The sequence below is a fragment of the Hydra vulgaris genome, chromosome 03, assembly GCF_038396675.1.
Source record: "Hydra vulgaris chromosome 03, alternate assembly HydraT2T_AEP".
NCBI lineage: Eukaryota > Metazoa > Cnidaria > Hydrozoa > Anthoathecata > Hydridae > Hydra > Hydra vulgaris.
The window spans coordinates 49,167,505-49,188,572 of NC_088922.1; the positions used below are offsets into that span (position 1 = coordinate 49,167,505).

Here is a 21,068-nt window from a genome sequence, read left to right on the forward strand (position 1 = left end):
TTTTGAAAAAGATAGGGTAACTATTTATAAGACCTTAATTTATAACTTAATGCAGTAAAGTATTCATTGCCATCGCAAAATAGCTTGCTACATTGACATTTTGTAGAAATCACAACATGCTTAATGTTTATTTGTCCTATTTCTCCTTATAATCAAAAACACTAAACTTTTTTTTTTAATTATATTGTGTAATATGGGCAGGGATGCAAAGTCGAAGTCCGGAGTCCCTGTTTTTACCCCGTCTTGAGTCCTGACTATCTTAAAAATAGTTGGTACTCCAGGAACCCGGGATTTTTTTAACTTTATATCAACATTTTAACATTTCCTAATGAACCCTTATTAACTAATATAAGTTTATTAATTTTAAACTGTTTAGCCAACATTTACATATCTTTAAACCAGTAAAAGCATCAATGTATTATATAGCACTGCATATGGCAAGCCTTCTGGCATATAAATTATTCAAAAATGTGAAGTGTGTTTATGGCTTATACACCTATAGCATACATTGCTTTTAAAGAATATAAAAGGCAAATCACAGCTATCATTGTATTATCATTACACCTTTAGTGTACACCGCTAGCTAGATGCCGATTTATGTTTAAGTACAAATATTTACACACTCAAACCTGCGCCAAAGTAAAAGAAAGTATTTTTCTAATGGCTTTTTTCCAATGTTTAAACTAAAGATAAACTAAGATTTAAACTAAGATATGGTTTTACTGATAAAAAAAAAAGTATGAGTCATATAAAAAGTATTGAACAAGCTGAGCGCGGTAATTGAACTCAGAACTTCTTGCACACAGCATTACACCACTAATGTATGTAAGTACAATAGAAACAAACTTGTTATTTAAAGTATATTAGTAGAAATACCTTCAACCTTAAAGAAATAGTTATTTTTTGAACGAAGACATAAAATCAATAATAAATTAAAATTTTTTACAGCATAATTAAAACTATATACAGTCTACTCTAGCATTTCAAGGACTATTTTATCCTTAAAAACTCTGGTTGACTCAAAAAAATTATTAAAAAAAAATTGGCCAGGAGTCCCTATTTCTTAACCCTGGAGTCCCCTAAAGGTTTATATGACTTCACATCCCTGAGTGTGGGTCATTTACTTTATAAAATATTATAAAATTTTTTTTTTGAAATTTTTTTTTATGAAATTATGAAATTTTTATGAAATTATGAAGCTTTTATGAAATGAGCTTGATTTAAATAATGGAAATTTTCTAATTGAATCTTGAATCACTTCTCAGAGTCAATTCAATGTAAAATTTCAAAGATTTGCAAGGCTCTATTTCATATGCGGTCAAAAGAAGTTAAAACAAATGGTGTAATTGTAATTTTTTTTACTTGATAATAGCAAATCGATACAAGTGTGAACATTTGTAAAAAAATATGGATACTGAATATGTCTGCAAAAAATTGTAAAAAATGCACTGGTTCAGAGACAGAAAAGAATTATTTACATGCAGATAAAAGGTATCAAAAAAAATTTAAAAAGTATTCAGTTTAAAAGTAATTTATTTTTTTCATACTTTATTCAATTCATTCTTTTTTATTACAGCAGCTACATTTTTTTAGACGACGGTTATATTTTAATTATCACAAATATTATTTTATCATTTTTTAATATAAAAGTAATTTAATTTAAAAAAAAAAGATTATTTTTATAATTATATATTGAACAATATATATCATTATAGAACCTATTTTTGCGAACAAAAACTAAAAAAAAGAAAAAAAGAAATTAAAATATAAATGTAGTTCAGCCATTTACTCATGGAAAAGATATAAGTGAAAGTTGCTCTATTAAAATCAGCAACTTAGTACTGAGTTTAATAAAAATTACACTGAGCAAAATAGCATTGAACTTTTTGAAAGACCTGAAACCAAATTTTGAATAAACGAGTTCTTTGGCAATTTATTTTATCTTATACTCCCTCTGTTCCAAAACACTGTTCTGATTTGCATTCAATGTAGAAGAATTATTGAAAACAAATTATGCTTTTAATTGAAAACATTTTTTATATAAAATATAGATGTTTTTCTATATTATTATGAATAATTCATGGCAATAATATTATCCTTTACAACCACACCACTAATTTCTAAAAAGGATGTTTTTTTTATGAAACATTTTGTTCTGAAATACTGTTCAGATTTGTTAAAAATGAATTATAAACTTAACAACATAAAAAATTTAACGATGTAACATTTTTAGCGGAAAAAAATTATATATAGTAATAGCTTTTGAAAAATTCTTATTTTGTATTAAATTATTTAATAGTGGTTAAAATCATTTAGTTTAAATATGTTATGCTTAATAGATAACTTTATTGTTTTTAAATCTGTAACAAATAAAATCAGGAGTTTAATTGCAAGCGCTCTTATTGCATTTACTGCAATAACATTGAACTTAGAAACAGACAACACTTTGGTTTATAAAGATTTCAAATGTGTTTTGAATATACGCATGAACTTACAAACGAGCAACATAGAGTTATTTACAATGAATTATTATCTCAAAGCATTAACAGAAAAAAAAAGGGCTTACTTTAAAAGACTGTTGAAGAATTCAATGTGTGCACTAATACAATCAGTAACCTTTGGCATTGTGGAAAAGAAATCTTACCAATTTCTTTTTTTGTCTAACTAAGTATTCTAAGAAAGGCCTTCAAACTTTTACGCCAATTAATAATCTAGATTTTTGATTTACTTTATCATATTATCATATGTAAGCATGTGTAGACAAAGAGATAAACATATATATATATATAAGATAGATAGATATCCTAGATTTATTGTGGTAACTGCATATATAAGATAGATAGATATCCTAGGGTTATTGTGGTAATTGCATAATTGTGTGTATATGCACATACCGAACCCTTTGGCTTTGGTATGTGCATATACACACAATTGTGTATAAACCAAAAAACATGAGCTGAAGCACCAAAAAAACAAAAAATGACCAAAAAACAAGAGCATATATATATAAACAAATATATATATATATATACACACAAGGGCCAAAGCCCTAAAAAAACCTAAACTAATAAATAGAGTACGGCAAAAAATATGATATGTAAAAAAAAGTTTAGCAAAAATCTAGAGGGGGCACAAGGCCCTCTTGGTACTCCCAAGTCAACAATTTAAAATTTTTGTCAAACTTTTAAATTGTTTTGCGATCACAACATTTCATTTGTGCCTAATACAACATTTATTGGCTTATATCATAGAAAAAAACAACTTACCTTTGTGATGTCAAATGGGTTTACAGGATGCTTCTTTGCTTGTTCTAAACTCATGATTTGTAAATACATTGTCCAAGAAGGCTAAATTTAAAAACAAAAAAAATTGAAAATGCAAAAAAAATGTATTAATATTAAATCAAAAAAAGTTATATGATTTACTTACAAAGTTACCTTCTTCAATTGAGTCATACAAATCTTGGATGTAATAGTCAGGATTCTGTCCTGTTAATAAACCAGCTTCTTTATCTGAAAGATTTTTGATACCTTGATTGGTCTATAAAATCAATTATTTAAAAAATCAATAATCTATTATAGGAGGTTTTTCAATTTCAAAATTTCAAAAATTATTAGAAATAAATGTATTTTTTAGATTTGATAAAATTTAGTTTTTACTAAAACTAATAAGCATATATATTTTTTTGCTAATTCTAATATTGTACTTTTTAATTAAAACATTTTAATAATTTAAACAATTTTTCATTTTAATTTATATAGTTACAATTTTTATCTTACAACCTTATGTACAACACATTTAAAAAACAATAAGAAGTATAACAAAAAATATTTTTTTAAACTTTATACAATTTTTTTTTTCAGTAAAAATATCTATCCTTTATAATTATCCTCTAAAATTATCCAAATAACTATCCTATTATAATTTTTTGTTTCAAATTTTGATATTGTTATGGTAGATAAATATATAAAATGCAACTAACATGGAAGAGAATTTTTTTTTTTTTTAATTTTTTTAATTTATTGATGCATTTTTTTTTCAACTTAATAGCTCCAAATTATTAATCTTGATTAACCATTGAAAAAAAAAATTGTTTAGAAAAAATGTTGATAATAACAGAAGGCATTATTCAACTTGTTTCATTGGATGCAAAAAATAATTATTTTATTAGTTGATAATATTTGTTAAATTTGCATAAAATTCTAAATTTAACTAAATTTAAATGATTGAAGTCTCATCAAGTTTATTTGATTTTTATTAACTTGTGTTTATAAGAACATGTTTTTTGCACAAAAAATCACTTTAGTTAAGTTATGTGACTTCCCATAAAACATTTCATTAACTATTTCACAAAACTATTTTAAACAAATTTCTAAATACCTTTAAAACAGTTTCAAAGGAAAAAAAAAGAAAAAAAAAAAATTTTTTTTCTTTTCCAAGTGCAACAGTTTTTAAATAATCTTGGAAAAATTAGAAATAAAAACTATATATACCCATATTAATTAATCTAAATTTAGCTATCTATTTAGCACACGTGCCAACTGATTTGAGTAGACATTTATCTACACCACAATAACACAGCAACATCAAGCAGAAGTATGCATGAAGATTTTTTGCATGAAGATTTACTTTCGTGGAAAAATTAACAGCCGGAACTACTTGAATGACCAAGTTCATCCTATAGTTTTAAGTACTGTTTCAGAAGAGGAAATGCCACCCTTCAAGATTATAATGCCCCAATCCGTACAGCTAGAATTGTGAAAGAATGGCACAAGGAGCATTTTGGGGGTTAAAGAGTTACCACATTTACTTGCAAAATTTAAACATAGAAATATTTCTATTTATATCTTATATGTTGTTAACATATAATAAGCTTATAACTAAAAATTATTCTAACAAAAAACTTTGAATAGAATATGAAAAACGCAATAACTTTTTTTTATATTTTCATTTTATTTATAGGAATATCACGATTAAACATTTTCTATAAATACACAAGTTGTTTTTAGGAATTTATTTTTAAAAGAAATCAATTTGGCTGTGGAATTTTAGTCTTCTAAAATTCTCTTATTTAAATAATCTCGAATTTGAAATTTGAAGTTTTAAAAATACTTTGAAAAATTTTAAAGAATTTTACAAATATTTAAAACTCACGCACTAACATTCACAATAATAATAAATTTAATTTAATGGAAACAACATTTGTAATACTCATTATCATAGCAAGGATCATTCCTGAAAATAAACATAGATCTAGCTACAGTAAAAATATGATTTTGAAGATGCAAGTGAGGAAATAAAACAAATAAAACAAAGTTTTATTTAAATTTTTAATAGTTAATTATTAATTAATTAATTTTAAACATTTTTAATAGTTAATTATTTTATGTAAAGGTGTCATTATTTTTTATTACTTAAAAAAGTTTAAAAAGTATCAACATTTAAAAGTTAATGCAAAAGTTTAACAAGTGAATTAAAAATAAATTATAAAAATATAAAATTAAAAATATAAATTATTCTAATTCTATTCAAAATACTTTTTTTTTTTTTTAAATTTAACGATATATTTAGACTTAAGGGAATATAATTTGACTTATTAAACTAAACTTTATTCTCTTATTTAATTTAATTGCAAATCAATTCGAATGAAAAAATCGAATGAAAACGTCGACTTAAAAACCTTTAGAATGAGGTTTTTAACCACGGTATTTAATAATTTTAGCATTTTTTTTTAGTTGACTCTTATTTTTTTGATTTGATCTTATACCACAAGCACACCGAAAATAAAACAAGTTTTAAAAATAGTACTTGAAACATGTTTTATATTTTTTCATTCACATCAAATTTAGAACTGGTTTTAATTCCAAACAGAAAACAAAAAAGCTATTTAAATAAAATAACCTGGCGATGTTGTTTTCTGAAGACACTATTAAGTTTATTTAACTGCAGTTATGGCATGAATGGAATATAACACATTTGATCTATAGATAGATCATATTTTTGCAAAAGTATGATAAAGTGACCAAGTTGTCTAAAATAAAATCATATGTGGACATACAAGACGAAAAATCGCACATGTTTCCTGAGAAGGCTTGTTACTCGTTAATTTTTTTAAAATAAAAAAATCATTTTTAGTTGCAAAGCTACAATTAAAAATTTAAGAAATAATTTTAAAAAAATTTAGCATTTTAATTAATCTATACAAATGTAGAGAAAAGTAAGAAATTTTTTTATATCAAATATTTTTAAAAATGTAATATTAAATTTACTTATTTACAATAAAAAAGTTGAAAGAAAATAAACATTCCATAATAGCATTTTTACATTTATTTAACTCGTTTTGAGGTAATTAATAATATCAAAGGAGTTTAAAAAAAAGTTATTGTCTTAAAAAATAAAGAGAATTTTATGACATCAAATTCACATTGGGCTTTTCGAACATAAAACAAGGCCTGTATTATGTTTAAAAAAATAGCAATAACAAACTAATGCACAAAAGATACAATTTATTTTAACGCAACCACAAAATAAAAATATTTGCGTTAATTCAAGCCTGCTGACAAATTATTAATCTAAGGCATCACAAATAATTCTACTGTTTGTGTCTTCCTCATGTAGCTTTTACTTGATTTTCGAAAAAAAAAAAATTTTTGTTCTTGGACTATGGAAAATTAAATTTTCAAGAAGTATCTAACAGTCTGAGAAAAAAAAGTTACTTTAAACATGGACGAACAAGGCGTGCCACCACATATGCTTCCCAGGAAGGATATATCTTCCTGGAAAGCATATGTGAATTATCGTCATAAAACTTTAAACTTATTATTTGTTTAAAAACATGCTCTATTTATAGACCAAACAAGTAAGATCAAATCAAAAAAACAAACAAGTACATTAAAAAAAAATACTAAACATATTAGATAACTCATTTTTTCTAACTAATTTGCTTCTTGATCTAAAATATGATTAAAAATTTTAATATAATTAATTTTTTTATTTGAAGGGTTTTTAAGTGGACATTTTTATTCAATTTTTTTTTCAAATTATTTTGCAATAAAATAAAGTGAGAGAAAAAAAATTTGGTTTAATCATATTATATTTTCATAAGTTTAAGTATATTCTTAAACTTTTTTTTTGAACATAAATAGAATAATTTTGTTTTTTTAAATTTAATTTTTATCACTTTTATGTTTCTACTTTATAAACAATTTTCCAGAAACAAAAAAATGACGCCTTTACAAAAAATGTTAAAGTATTAAAAATGTTTACAATTTAAATAAAAAAATTCTTCCTCCCTTGCACCATTTTCTAAATCTGATATTGTTACTGTAGCTAGATCAATGTTTAATTTCAGGAATAATCTTCGCTATGCCACAGGGTATTATGGATGTTGCTGCAGTTTTCATTTGATTAAACTTATAATTATTTTAAATCAGCTTTAAAATTCTTCTAAATTTTACTTAAAATTTTTATTTAAAATTTCAAACTCAAGATTATTTGAATAAGAGAATTTTTGAAGTCTAATCTTGGTCAAATAGGTTTTTTTAAAAACAAATTCCTAAAAACAACTTGTGTTTTTATTGAAAATATTTAATCCTGATATCACTATAAATAAAATGAAAATATCAACAAAAGTATTGTCTTTTTCAATTTTTTTTTTTAATATTCTGTTCAAAATTTCTTGTTAAAATAATTTTTAGTTAAAAGCTTAATTTGTTTTAACAACATGAAAGATATACATAGAAACATTTCTATGGTTAACTTTAATGATTGTGTAAACTTAAAATTTTTTTTTATATTTGTTTAGTTATTCTTATACTTATATTTGTTTAGTTAATTTTATATGATTTTCAGCATAAATTTAAATACTAATATTTCTGATAGAATATTAGTTATTAGTATTGTTATGCTATATATTGCAATTTTAGTCTATCTGCTGCATTAGATTTATCAAAGATTTCAGGAACTTCTAAAGAATTCTTACCCCTCCAACCTCCAACCTCCTAAAAAAAAGAGTTATTTGAATTTACAAGCTAAGTAACTTTATTAAAAATTTTTTATAAATTTAAAAAAAGGGACCTTAAAATGAAATTTGCACCAACATGCTTCTCCATCTTTATTAACAAGTTTAAAAGTATGACTACCATAACCGTTCATATGACGATAGCTTGCAGGTGTGCCTCGGTTTGAAAACAAAAACATAACTTGATGCGTGGTTTCAGGTCGAAGTGAAATGAAATCCCAAAACATATCAGGGTCCTAAAATTTTTTTTTTTCAAAGAAAAAAAGAAAAAGTATATACATATATATCAAAAAATATTTTATGATAATAAATGTTCTCCCCCAATAGATATAAAGAATAAATAAAATATATAGGTTTCTATTTAGAAGCATACTTTTAAATGAGTCTTTGGGTTTCTCTTTTGAGTGTGTATAAAACTGGGAAATAAAATTGGATCACGAATAAAAAAAATTGGTGTGTTGTTTCCAACTAAATCCCAATTTCCTTCCTCAGTATAAAACTTTAAAGCAAAACCACGAGGATCACGTGCTGTATCAGCGCTTCCAGATTCTCCTCCTAGAAACAAAACAGTAGTAGTAGTGATAAAAAATATATATACATCATCTTGAATATTTTACAAAAATAAATTGTAAGCAAGTTTAAAAATTTTCAAAAATCTAAGGTACCATTTATAATATCTATACACCTCCTTCATTAACTAACTTATTACTATACTATATCTTAAAATTTTTATAAGTTATGCATTACCTACAGAGGAAAAACGAACAACCATTCTAGTTTTCTTTCCAACTCCATTCAGAGCAGCCAATTTTGTGTATTTGGATACATCATGAGTAACTTCAAAATATCCAAATGCTCCTGCACCTTTAGCATGCACCACACGTTCAGGTATTCTCTCACGATCAAAGTGTGCCATGTTTTCAATAAAGTTGTTATCTTGAATAAGCAATGGCCCATTTGGTCCAACAGTCGTTGAGGCTGTATTTGTCTCCATTGGGGATCCTGCTTCAGTTGTCAGAGCAACAGCCTAAGGCCAGTTAAAAATAAGATTTTATTTATTTCAAAAACGGTTGTTTTATTTTGAACTTTTTTTCTTTTAAGATTTCTAATTTTATTTTGAATTATTTTAATAGAAACTGTGTTCAGATAACAACAAATAATAAAAAACAAAAATCAAAACTATTTATTTCACAACTTTTTTTTTTTTTGCTTTAAAGGATTTATGAAATTAGCATTAAAAGAAATTTTCCAAAATTTACATGTTGTAATATTTAATGAGCTTATTTTTTAAATATTGATGTATTACTATTCAGGGGTGTACCCTCTGATTTTTTCCTGGTTGCCCTGCAGGCGACTGAAATAGTTTTTATTTCTTATTTGAGTCATCCGCTATGATAATCAGTAGTCCGGTGTAAAAGTTTTTTTTTGCATTTTTTCTTGGGTGAAAAAAATGAAGAAAAATTTAAACTTATTACATCTAATAAGAAACGGTTTAGTTGAAAGCAAATTAATTAATTAATTAAAGACGTGTTGTCATTTTTGCCGTAGTCGATTTCTGTTTCATGTTGTTTCGTTTTGTCAATCTTAACAAAGGTTTCATTATGTGAAGCAAAGAAGTTGAAAGTCAAAACTGCAAGAAATGTTTTATAAATAGAAAAATATTCCATTATTCTCTCTCAATCTTCAATCAAACTTAATTTAGTTGAATGTTTAGTACATTATTTTTTATATGTTTTAAACATTTTCCATAATACTAAGATGTTTTTTTTTTAGAAAAAAAGAATTTCCACATGCATCATTAATCGGATTCTTATAATGATTTTTCACATGCATCTTTATAATGCTTTTCATTTTGCTAATTTTGTTTGACAAAGTTGAAATAAAAATTTATTTTACTTATGAAAAACAAAAGAGATTCATTGTTATAAAAGATTCAACTGCCCATTCAAGTAATTCAAAATGTGACTATAAAGTATAAAAATTACATTTACATTACAGCAAACATTAGCATTTGGAAATAAAATAAAATATAATTTTAAAATTCATTTTAAAATGAGAAGAAATGTGGTTTAAAATGCAAAAACAATGTTAAAAAAAACAGCCGCACTTCGAAATATTAAATCACATGTAGGCTTCTTTTTATAAAGTTTTTATAAAAATATATGATGCATCGTAGTTTAATACTTGTTTAATGTACCATTGTTGAAAATTTTAAAATTTTCTTTTAAATAATCGCAATAAAATAAAAATCATAAATAAATTGAATAAAATTCAATAAAATTCAATTGCAGATCAAATTATGGTTTGAATAATAAACATATTTTTGCAAGTAAAAACTGTCTGCTCATCGTATTGCTTTTTTTTTTTTAAATTTCAGTCCTTCTTAGAGAAAATGAGTTGTCCCGTGCCACCAGAAAACCATGAGGGTACGCCCCTGCCATTAGTACAAAATATTGAAAAGACAACTATTTTGCTATTGTGATAGTGATTTATGTGGCACTATAATTTGTTTTGTTGTAACTTTAATTTTTAAAATGCTGACTTTGAGGGGTAGCCCATAAATTATGTCATGCTATAATGGGGGTGGTGGAAGTAGGTGTTTTAGGATAACTCATAGAGGATTAGCTACTAAATTGTTATGTTGCGACGAGGGGGGAGAGGTTAGAAACGGTCAAAAATTGCATGAAGTATTTTATGGACGACCCCAACACATTTTTTCAGACAAAGAAAAACGATAAAAACTGATTTTTTTTAAGCTTTGCTAAAATAAATGTTCACGCAGTCTGCTTAAATCAAAACCTACGGCTATTTATATATATATATATATATATATATATATATATATATATATATATATATATATATATATATATATATATATATATATATATATATATATATATATATATGTATGTACAAAATAAAATAATTATATTTAAATAATTATATGTATATCATAAATTATTAAAACCATTATATTTATATAAAAAGTAATAATAAATAATTACTCACATGATTTTTGTCACGATATTCTTGAAGTTGATTTGCAGACTTTGGTCTGTTAGCCATTTTCAAAGAATATATTGAAAATCTGTGCTTTTCCTTACAAAATATACAAATTTATTAGGATTTTATTAAGCTTATTTAGCTAAAGAAAAGTTTAAAAACATATTCAATTACTTATTGTTATATTGTTATTTTATCCAATAGAAGAATGCTATACTAAATTTTAATGCAATACATTAATGTCACACCAAACTTTTTGACAAAACAAATCTTTTCAGATTTTATTAAATTTTGTGATTTATATAGTAGTATAAAAAACTTTTTTAAATAAAACTACAACCAATCAAAAACCAATAAAATATAAATTTTTGAAAAAGAGAAACAGACTAAGTGACTATTTTTAAAATTTCAGAATATCTTGTTATTTATAAGAAATATTTATATTTATAATAAATATTTTTAATTTATTTTCAAAAAATTTCATGTTTATAAAATGACTACCACAACCAACCATTGTCTTAAAATGAGAGAAAATCTGAAGTGTTTAGAATGTCTGGGTTGATGTAAAACTATGTGCATATAACTGAAATAGTCATTGCTACATAAATTATTAAGTACATTTTTTGTAAACATACACATTTATCCCAAATTTTTACATATATACATATATTACAACGTTTATTAACATTTATTAAAATTTTAGGTATCTTTTTTTCAAATTTCTTTAAAAGATTACAATTTTTCCGTTCTGTGTATCAATCCCACATTATACAATAATCCCACACTGAGCCAAATTCTAACATGGTTTAATGGCTATTATTATTTATTTTTGAAAAAAATTTTCATACAAGTACACTCTAACACATATAGTTTTTACACATAAACACATTTACTTTTTTATTAAGCAGATCTTCAAATTTAATGTTTTAATATAACTATTGAAACATGAGGATCTCTAAATAAAAAATAATAAAAACCATTAAAAACTTTTTCTTTTACTATTGTTTCTGATATTTTCTTTTTTTTGAAACAGTTTTTATTCGCTTTATATTACTTGTTATTAAAAACTGTATGCCTTAAAAGTTTAAACAATTTGATTTAAAAAACTATGATAATACAACAGGATGTAACTATTCTGATTATAATTAAACTAATTAAATGGTGTTTTAGATTATATGTTATTTAATCTAATTGCAAAGACTTAATTCATTGTAGTAAACAAACTTTTTGTAATTTTTAAAGGAAATGTTTCTTTAATTTTAATTTTTTTGTTTTTTTTTTAACAGTATTGAAAAGAAAAATACAAGTTTTTTTTAATTCAAAATAATTTTTTTTTTAATTTAAAAGTTTTGAGTTTTAAATTTTTTTTTAATTCTGAAATTTAAAAAAATATATTTATTGGTTTTCTACGTTGGACTTTAAAGTTTGACAATATTTCTAACATTTTAGGAATTGTGTAAACCACATTTTTAAACATGAAATGAGAAAAGTCTTAAAAGTAAAATATAGTTTATTAGCTACTTAAAGACTAAAAAAGATAAAACAGAACGCATATATTTGGCTTGTCTAAATATCACATTTCAAGAGTATGAGAAAAATTAATTTAATGTTATTTTTTTCTTGATTGTTATCTAAAACTTGGGTAATTTTTATCCTAAACCTTTCAATAACTGATAAGTGAAACTTAAGCTCCTAGTAAAACTTACAAAAATAAGACATAATTGATAAATATTTAAAATAAATATTTAAGCCTTCATGTTGCTTTTCAGTAAAAAAATTCTTCTTATATTTTTAAACTTAAATTCCTAAACTTATCATTAAAAAGAAAATTTGTTTAAATAAAAGCCTGAATGGTTTAGGGAGGGTTGAACCAAATTATATTTCAACAAATATCGGAAAAGCATTTTTAAAATTGACAGACAAACATGATTAATAAAAATGAATTTCTTAAAGACAAAAACACTGAACATTTTTTGCAACAAATTTGTAATTGCAAGCAAAAAATGGACTGCTCTATGAATGGCAAATGCTTATTGAAAAATATTATTTACAAATGCATCGTTTCCTCACAAAATTACCCTGATAAAAAATATATTGGCTTAACTAAGGGCAAATGGAAAAATCTTATGTGTTTTGAAACTAGAAGTTCATTTAATAGTACAAACAGCAAAAATATTTAAAAACATCAAGTTTTGATATAATTATTTATTCATTATTAATTCAGAATTCAAATATAAAACTTATTTAATATGAAAATATAAAACATCATTAATATGCTTTTCTAAAAATCTTGATTCACTAAATTTTGTTTTTTGAAAAAATCAAAGTAATAAAAATGAAAAATAAGTAAAAAAAAAAAGAAATATATATATTTTTTTAAAATAATTCACCTCCCCAAAGCCGAGAAGGCCACTACAGATGAGGAGGCTACTTGTGGTTATCACCCTCTCTCAACTCTATAACTCCGAAACACGAACCTTGACGAACAAGGCCGCTGCGCGGAGAAACAGGTTGAGCGCGGTACTACCAGGGATGTGGTGGGAATCGAACTCGGAACCTCTCGCTTACAAAGCGAGCGCTCTACCACTACACGACTACCACATACATATAATATATATAATATAATATAATAAGTAAAAAAATATAATAATATAATATAATAAGTAAAAAAATATAATAATAATATAATAAGTAAAAAATATAATATAATAAGTAAAAATATAATATACAATAAAAATACAATAAAGTAAAATACAATAAAGTAAAACTACAATTTACAATAAAAATACAATAAAGCAAAATACAATAAAGTAAAAATACAATATAATATAATAAGTAAAAAAAAAAATCACAACAAAACCTAAAAGATTGATTTAAAAAACCCAAATATTTTTTTTATTAAAAGATCTTCAATACTCTTTTTGCAAACTTTCCATGATACTTATTACATCTTGTTCTTCTAATTCACAAAGACTATCTAGATAGAAACTGATCATGTCCCAAAACTCTTTTGATTTTTGAGCTAATAAATATTCAATAATTTCATCATTATTATTCAACTTGTCAAGAACATTATAAAAGTCAGTAGGAACAAATCTTTTTAAATTAAACAGAAATCCAAATAAAAATCCCCATGGAGAGGTAACTCTATACTCTTCAAGAAACCAAGTTTCATTATAAAAACAATCTTGGTCAATACCATATTGCTGACAAACTTCCTGAAATGTTTCAGAATACAAGCGTATTAAACCTGTCAATTGACTTCGCCGAAAACTTGGAGAACTCACTTGACAAAGATATTGATGAAAATCAGTCATACAAGGGGCAAGACGAATAAGCTGAAAATCAAAAAACTTCACTTTCTTCAAATTTTTGGAATATGCAATATTCCACATATGAAAATCTCCATGACACAACAAATTGGTTTCATCTTTACCAAGTTGAATGTTATGCAATATTACCACAATTTTGGAAGATAAACTTTCAAGCCTTGAAATTATCGAATGGCTAAACTTTATTAACAACTTTTGATTTCCTAAATTATTTTTATATTGAGAATCTTCAACAATGGCTTTCAATAATTTAATATTGCTTCTGTACAAATGATTTGTGAGAGAAAAAAACACATCATTTGAACTGTAATCAAATAAAAAGTCTTTCAAGGTCGGAAACTTTTCTTTGACATTTACTTGGCTTTTACACTTAACTGCATATGATGAAGCATGAAATATAGCAAGAGATTTTAACACACACTGAATCTTTCTAGTGAACGTAAAAAGTTTTCCCTTGGAAAAACTACATACTTTTCAGAAAATCTTCTTAGAATAATAATTACATCTTTATCAATAGACCCAGCTCCATAAAATTTTACAAATAAGTTTTGAAATAATTTTTTGGAAACAAATTTTTTTTCGTATTCATAAAAGAAAGGCAATATATCTCGGTAAAAACTAATTTCTTTCTCAAAAATCCGAAGTAACGCATTTATTGAAGCTAAAGAAGATTCTTCTGAGCATACTTTCAAGATTAAATCTAAATGTGACACTTTATTTGAAAAAATTATTTTCAGATTTTGCATACCACCTTGACAAGTTTCAAAATCAACTTGATCATTGTTTTCATAATGTATGTCAATAATTTCTTCAATGTTTAAAACCTGTTTGTTGTTAGATTTAAGCAGCCCCATAATTTGAGATAAATCATACTTTTTCATGGCTAAAAGAGAAATTTATATAATAAAAACTAGATTTAACTATTATAGACATGAGTGAAGTGCCCTTAGGTTCAGTTCTTGGTCTGATTTTTATTTTTAATTTTCATAAATGAATAATAAATAAATATACTAAATAAATTAGAACTATATGCAGACGATACAATATTTATTTCAGTAATTAAAAATGAAAACAGCAACAATCCTTTTTAAGAATATTTAAATAAGATATTAAACTGTTCAATAAGTGGTTAATTAAGTTTAATAAAAATAAATATAAAGTAATGCATATTAGTAAATCTTTTATTTAACTTTTAATTTATTTTTAATTACAAAATAAAAGAATTGTCAGTGTTGCAAAGAAAACTAATTAAACACTAGGTTTAATAAATAATATATTTTAATATATTGATGTTGTCACACCACAGCTATTAAACAAATCAACTATGATGCCACACTTTGAATATGCACCAATGGTATGGAGTCCATTTAGGATTGAAGATGCTAATAGACAGAACACATCCAGCATAGATCTACTAGGATTGAAGCACCAAAAGGTATGTGTTGTGAATAGAGGAGGACTTAATAGAATTGTTTAACATATCAAATTTAACAGATTATATTAAATTTGAAGATCCCTTAAAATTCTACAACAAAATATTCAAAGATTATATATGATCTCAAAATGATCAGAAAATAATGAATTTTTTTAATTATACTATATTTCTATTATTACAGCTTCTTGTACAGCATCATCTAACTTTTCTAATGTAGGTTAGAGGAGTTAATTATCTTTAGGTTATCTAAGGTTTTAAAAAATGTTAATTTAAAATTAACTCACAGAGTTTAAAAAAACCCACCTATTAATAATGTGTGCATAAAACTAATCGTCGAATGCAAAATCATGTCAAATGTGAAGTACAAAGTAGCATATTAAATAAACACCATTATCATATATATATATATATATATATATATATATATATATATATATATATATATAACACCATTATCATATATATATATATATATATATATATATATATATATATATATATATATATATATATATAAATATATATATAAATATAAATATATATACATACATATATATGTACGTATGTATGTATGTATATATATATATATACAGAGAGAGCGAGAAAGAGAGAGAGAGAGAGAGAGAGAGAGAGAGAGAGAGAGAGAGAGAGAGAGAGAGAGAGATAGGTATATATATATATATATATATATATATATATATATATATATATATATATATATATATATATATATATATATATATATATTTCAAAATTTTATTGGATTTTTTTTTTTAAACATCTTCGCTTCCAACAAGGCTGCAAGCAGCCACTAATTAAAGTTGGAAGTTACTGTAAGAGAAAAGATGAAGATTTTAGAGCAAGATAACGATTGACAGACGATTTAAAAGATTGCAAATTATATGTATCAGGAAAGCAAGATGAAGGAAGCAAATTCCAAAGAACTGATGTTCGAGTAAAAAAACTAGACGAATAAGCGTTTTTGGAGCACTTAGGAACAGTCACAGAAAAAGGATGACACTTAATTGAATGACGAGTAACACGAGAATGAATTTTAGTAGATGGCACAAGAGACGCTAGCTCTTTAGAGCAGTGCCTATTATAGTATTTGTAGAAAAGAGAAAGAGAAGCAACATTACGACGATGTGATAATGGTTGAAGGTTGGCTGCAAGAGCAGGTCCAACTATGTTTACAATGCGTTTTTGCACCTTGTCTAAAAGAGAAAGGGCATCATTAGAAGAACCGCCCCAGATATGGCAACAGTATTCCATACAAGGCCGGATTTGAGATTTATAGAGATAGAGAATAGAATCCAGAGTAAGAAAGTGGCGAGCTCGATAAAGAGATGCAACCTTAGCAGATGCTAATTTTGCAACCGATTTGATATATGGTTTCCAAGAAAGATTGGAAGTAAGAGCTAATCCTAGAAGATGAAGAGTAGGTGACTCATCGAGTACATCACTGTTCATAAATATAGGAAGATCTAAATTATTGCGATAACGATTGGCTGAAAAAAATTGAGTTTTATCTGAATTAAAGTTCACCAGCCACTGTGAGCCCCATGCTGTAGCAGAAGTGAGATCCTTTTCAAGCTCAAATGCCCCCTCCAAGCAATCAGAGGGTGTTGGTTTCTTATCACAACAAGAGTAAATGGTAGTATCATCAGCAAACAATGCCACCTTAGAAGTGAGAATATCTGGAAGATCGTTAATGTAAATTAAAAAGAGTATAGGGCCAAGGATAGAACCTTGAGGAACCCCTGAAGTTACAGAATAAGAAGAAGAGTGTTGTCCATCGAGGACAAAGTCTGAACCATACAAGAGAGGTGGAATTATAGATTTGCCTTAATTATTGATATTATTAAAGATTCTCCAGAAGTCACGAGAGCCTAATTTTTGTTGTCTGCAATCATCATGTTGTCTGCAAGTTGTTTCTAGCAGTAATAAACAGACGTCTGTTTTCTGGAGAATTGTCTTGCTGATAAATATGGAAGTAACGGTTTCGATTGGCAATCGCAGCAGCACAGTATGAGGAAAACCATGGAGGAGAGTGAGGCTTGACCTGGAATCGTCAAGAGGGAATAAAAGATTCCATGCCAGCCTGAATCCACGAAGTTATGTAAGAAGCACATTTATCAACAGGAAGTTGAAAGATTTTTACCCAAGGGCCATCACAAAGAAAATCACGGAAAGAATCCCAGTCAGCTTTACTGTAGTTGTAAGAGGTTCGATAATAGGGGTATTCAGGTGATGAAGAAGAATGAGAATGAGATTTAAGGGGAGCACCAAACCCTTGAACACTTACCAGGTCCCTAATATTATATAAAAAATTTTCTTTTTAAATTATGTCATGATGGGTATCAAAAGAAGCGAATTTATATAAAAAATTGAAAAAAAAATAATAACATTATTAAAAATTATTACTTTAGAGTTTTTTCCAGAAAAATGATACTTTTTAACCTAAAAAAAAAAAAAAATCTATAATTTTTTGATAAATATTGCAAAAAATTTCTTAAATATAATTTTTATTATAAAATGATTGCTATTTTTAAAATTTTTATATAACTTTGCTTCTTTTGAGACCCAACATTGCATACTTTTGGAAAACTTTTTTTTATATAATATTAGGAACCCTGAAAGTGTTTAAGAGTCTTGTGCTCCCCCTAAATCCAATAAAATTTTGAAAAAATATTACAAAGTTGCTTGTGAGAACCAATAAAAAGTTTTCATAATATGAACAGATCTTTTTTAGAATATAGAGGGTGGATGTCACACCCTTATATATATATATATATATATATATATATATATATATATATATATATATATATATATATATATATATATATATATAAAATAATCAAGAAAATTTATTAAATAAAAAACCTGAATTAATTTCTAAATGTAGGCACGGAAACAAATACCTCTTAAAAAACTATAAAAACAAATGACCAAATTAAACTATCCCCATTCCAAAGAAAATTATTTCATAATTACTTTCTGTAACTTCCCGTTAACAAAAAAAAAATATAGTAATTAAAAACTTTTTTATAATAATTTATAACTTCCTGTAAAATATTTTTTTCTATAAATTGAATTTTTTTTGAGATTTAGTAACTCTTCCTGATGATCCAGCAATGGTGAAACTTCAAGTCAAAGATAAAAGTTAGATAAGTGTATTTTACTAATTATATATATATATATATGATATGACCAAAAATTATAAAGTTAATAACTTTCTTTAACAATAGAAAACATAGCCATCGCTCTATAAATATAAAATGTATTTCTTTACAAAACAAAGAAAAAAATGAAACGTTTTTATTAAAGTTAAGCAAAAGTTGCACATGACATCGATCCCATTATACCGGAAAAGTTTATATATAAACTGTCATATAGAATCTACCCGCGTGTTTTTACGATCCTATCGTGGTCCATGTTGAAATTAATGTCTGTCCGGTAAATTTTTTCCATGCTCCCGTCAACAACGTTGTTTATTTATTTATTTTTAAATTAGTTTTCAGTTGATAACCATGAGCGAGACTAGGTTTTTTCAAACCCAGACGAGACCGAGACGAGAAGTTAGTACTTCTCGTGAGACCGAAACGAGACGAGAAATTTAACAATTTTTGAAAACAAGTTTATTAAAATCCAAGTAAAAAAAAATGTAAACTTGGTTTTGACAAATAGACACAAATGACATTTGTCAAATGTAAACAACTTTTTCAAATATTAATTCAAATATTAAATTTTTTTGCCAAACTTTTCCAACAAGACAATGTTTTCTCTGATTAAGATGATTTGTTCTACTTTTTCTGGGTGTAAGTTATGTCTGGATGATCGGACAACATTTCCGCCTGAGCTAAAAACTCTCTCTGATTTAGTTGAACTTGCTGGAATAGCTAAAATTTGTCTAGCTAATGAAGAGAGTTCTGGCAATGTATTTGAATGCAATTTCCACCAATCAAGAATCTTTCTTTTTTGGCATCAGGGAGATACTTATACTGGCACATTTTGCTCAAAATAGGTGTTAATTGTTGGAATAGATTCAGCCGACCACGTTTCTGTAACTTCTTTAAGTGGTGCCGAAATTTCTACTGCTCCCTCGATTGATTTCCACTGTGATGCACTGATGGTCTTTGAAGAAAAAATATCTTCATTTGCACATAAGCTGATAATTGCACTCTTTAGATGTAGGACAGAAGCCATGCAATCCAGTTCACTATTCCATCTTGTGTCAACAGATTGGCGTAACTGTCTAAAATTGATTCCTTGAGCGTCTGATTCTGATTCAAGCAACTCAGCTGCAACTGTTGACTGGTGAGTTAAAGAAGCCAAATCTTTGCATATTTGCAACGCATCATCCATTCCAGCAGTCATTCCAAATGAGTCTCGAACTGCACATTGCAAAAAATGTGTGTTGCACAAGTATTGGTCAAGGCGCTTTAACAATTTGACTGCAAGTTTCATGTTTCTTGCCTGGTCGTTCACGCAGTACATTGGCAAATCAGCAGGCAAATTTAGTTCTTCTAAGAAAGAATCCAGCTTTCCTTCAATTAAGATACACGTGTGTCTGCCTGGGAACTGTTGGATATGAGGTGTCCAGCGATGAAGTCTTCAATTTTCGTCAATAGCATGAAAAGTCCAAGAGATGTAGCTGTCCTGAGCTCTAGAAGTTCAAAGGTCAAAAGTAAATGCAGCACTTTTTAGATTTGGCGTAATCTCCGTTATTATGCTCTTCATTCCAGCTTGAACTTCTCTTGACCAAATTGAAAGCTTTCTTGAATATGTTGTTCTGTGATGAAGGCTCAGTTTAAGGTTTGCAATGTCAAACAATTTCTTGAAACCTCTTCCTTCGACTGCTGAAAAGGATGCCAGATCATTGCAAAAGTAATTCAGCATTGCAGAGTCAAACTGTTTTTGAATGGAATTGTCTTTGTCATATTTGGACTTTGTTTCAAGCATTTCGACCATGGTTCGTTGTTTCTTCTTAGGAGGAGGGAGAAGAGATTCGTCAGTTTTTTCAGAATACTCAACGTAATCTTCGCTGTGTTTTTTTTCGAGGTGACGATGAAGTCCGCTTGTGTTTCCATCTTTTGTTTTCAAAGACTTTTTGCACGTCTTGCATTCAGCACCGTCACTTGTTTTTTGAAAACATTTTAATCGTTGAAATGAGGCAAGAATATTTCTTTTCAATATGAACAATATGTGTCAAGTTGAATTCCACTGGTAAACTAATGAAACTAAGTCGAAAGTGCACCATTTTATACAAAAA

At 26.2% G+C, this 21,068-nt stretch overlaps 1 protein-coding gene across 1 annotated transcript in view; it reads right to left on the reverse strand.

The window, feature by feature from the left end:
* LOC100197141 (catalase-like) overlaps positions 1–11,126 on the reverse strand; it is a gene marked incomplete at both ends in the record, with an annotated part of 40,130 nt that extends 29,004 nt beyond the window's left edge. The window contains 6 exon segments of the mRNA NM_001309673.1: positions 3,267–3,347; positions 3,430–3,540; positions 8,077–8,256; positions 8,394–8,575; positions 8,768–9,047; positions 11,033–11,126. Of these exon segments, the coding sequence (NP_001296602.1) occupies positions 3,267–3,347; positions 3,430–3,540; positions 8,077–8,256; positions 8,394–8,575; positions 8,768–9,047; positions 11,033–11,089 (891 nt within the window).
* Between the last annotated feature and the right edge of the window lie 9,942 nt (positions 11,127–21,068).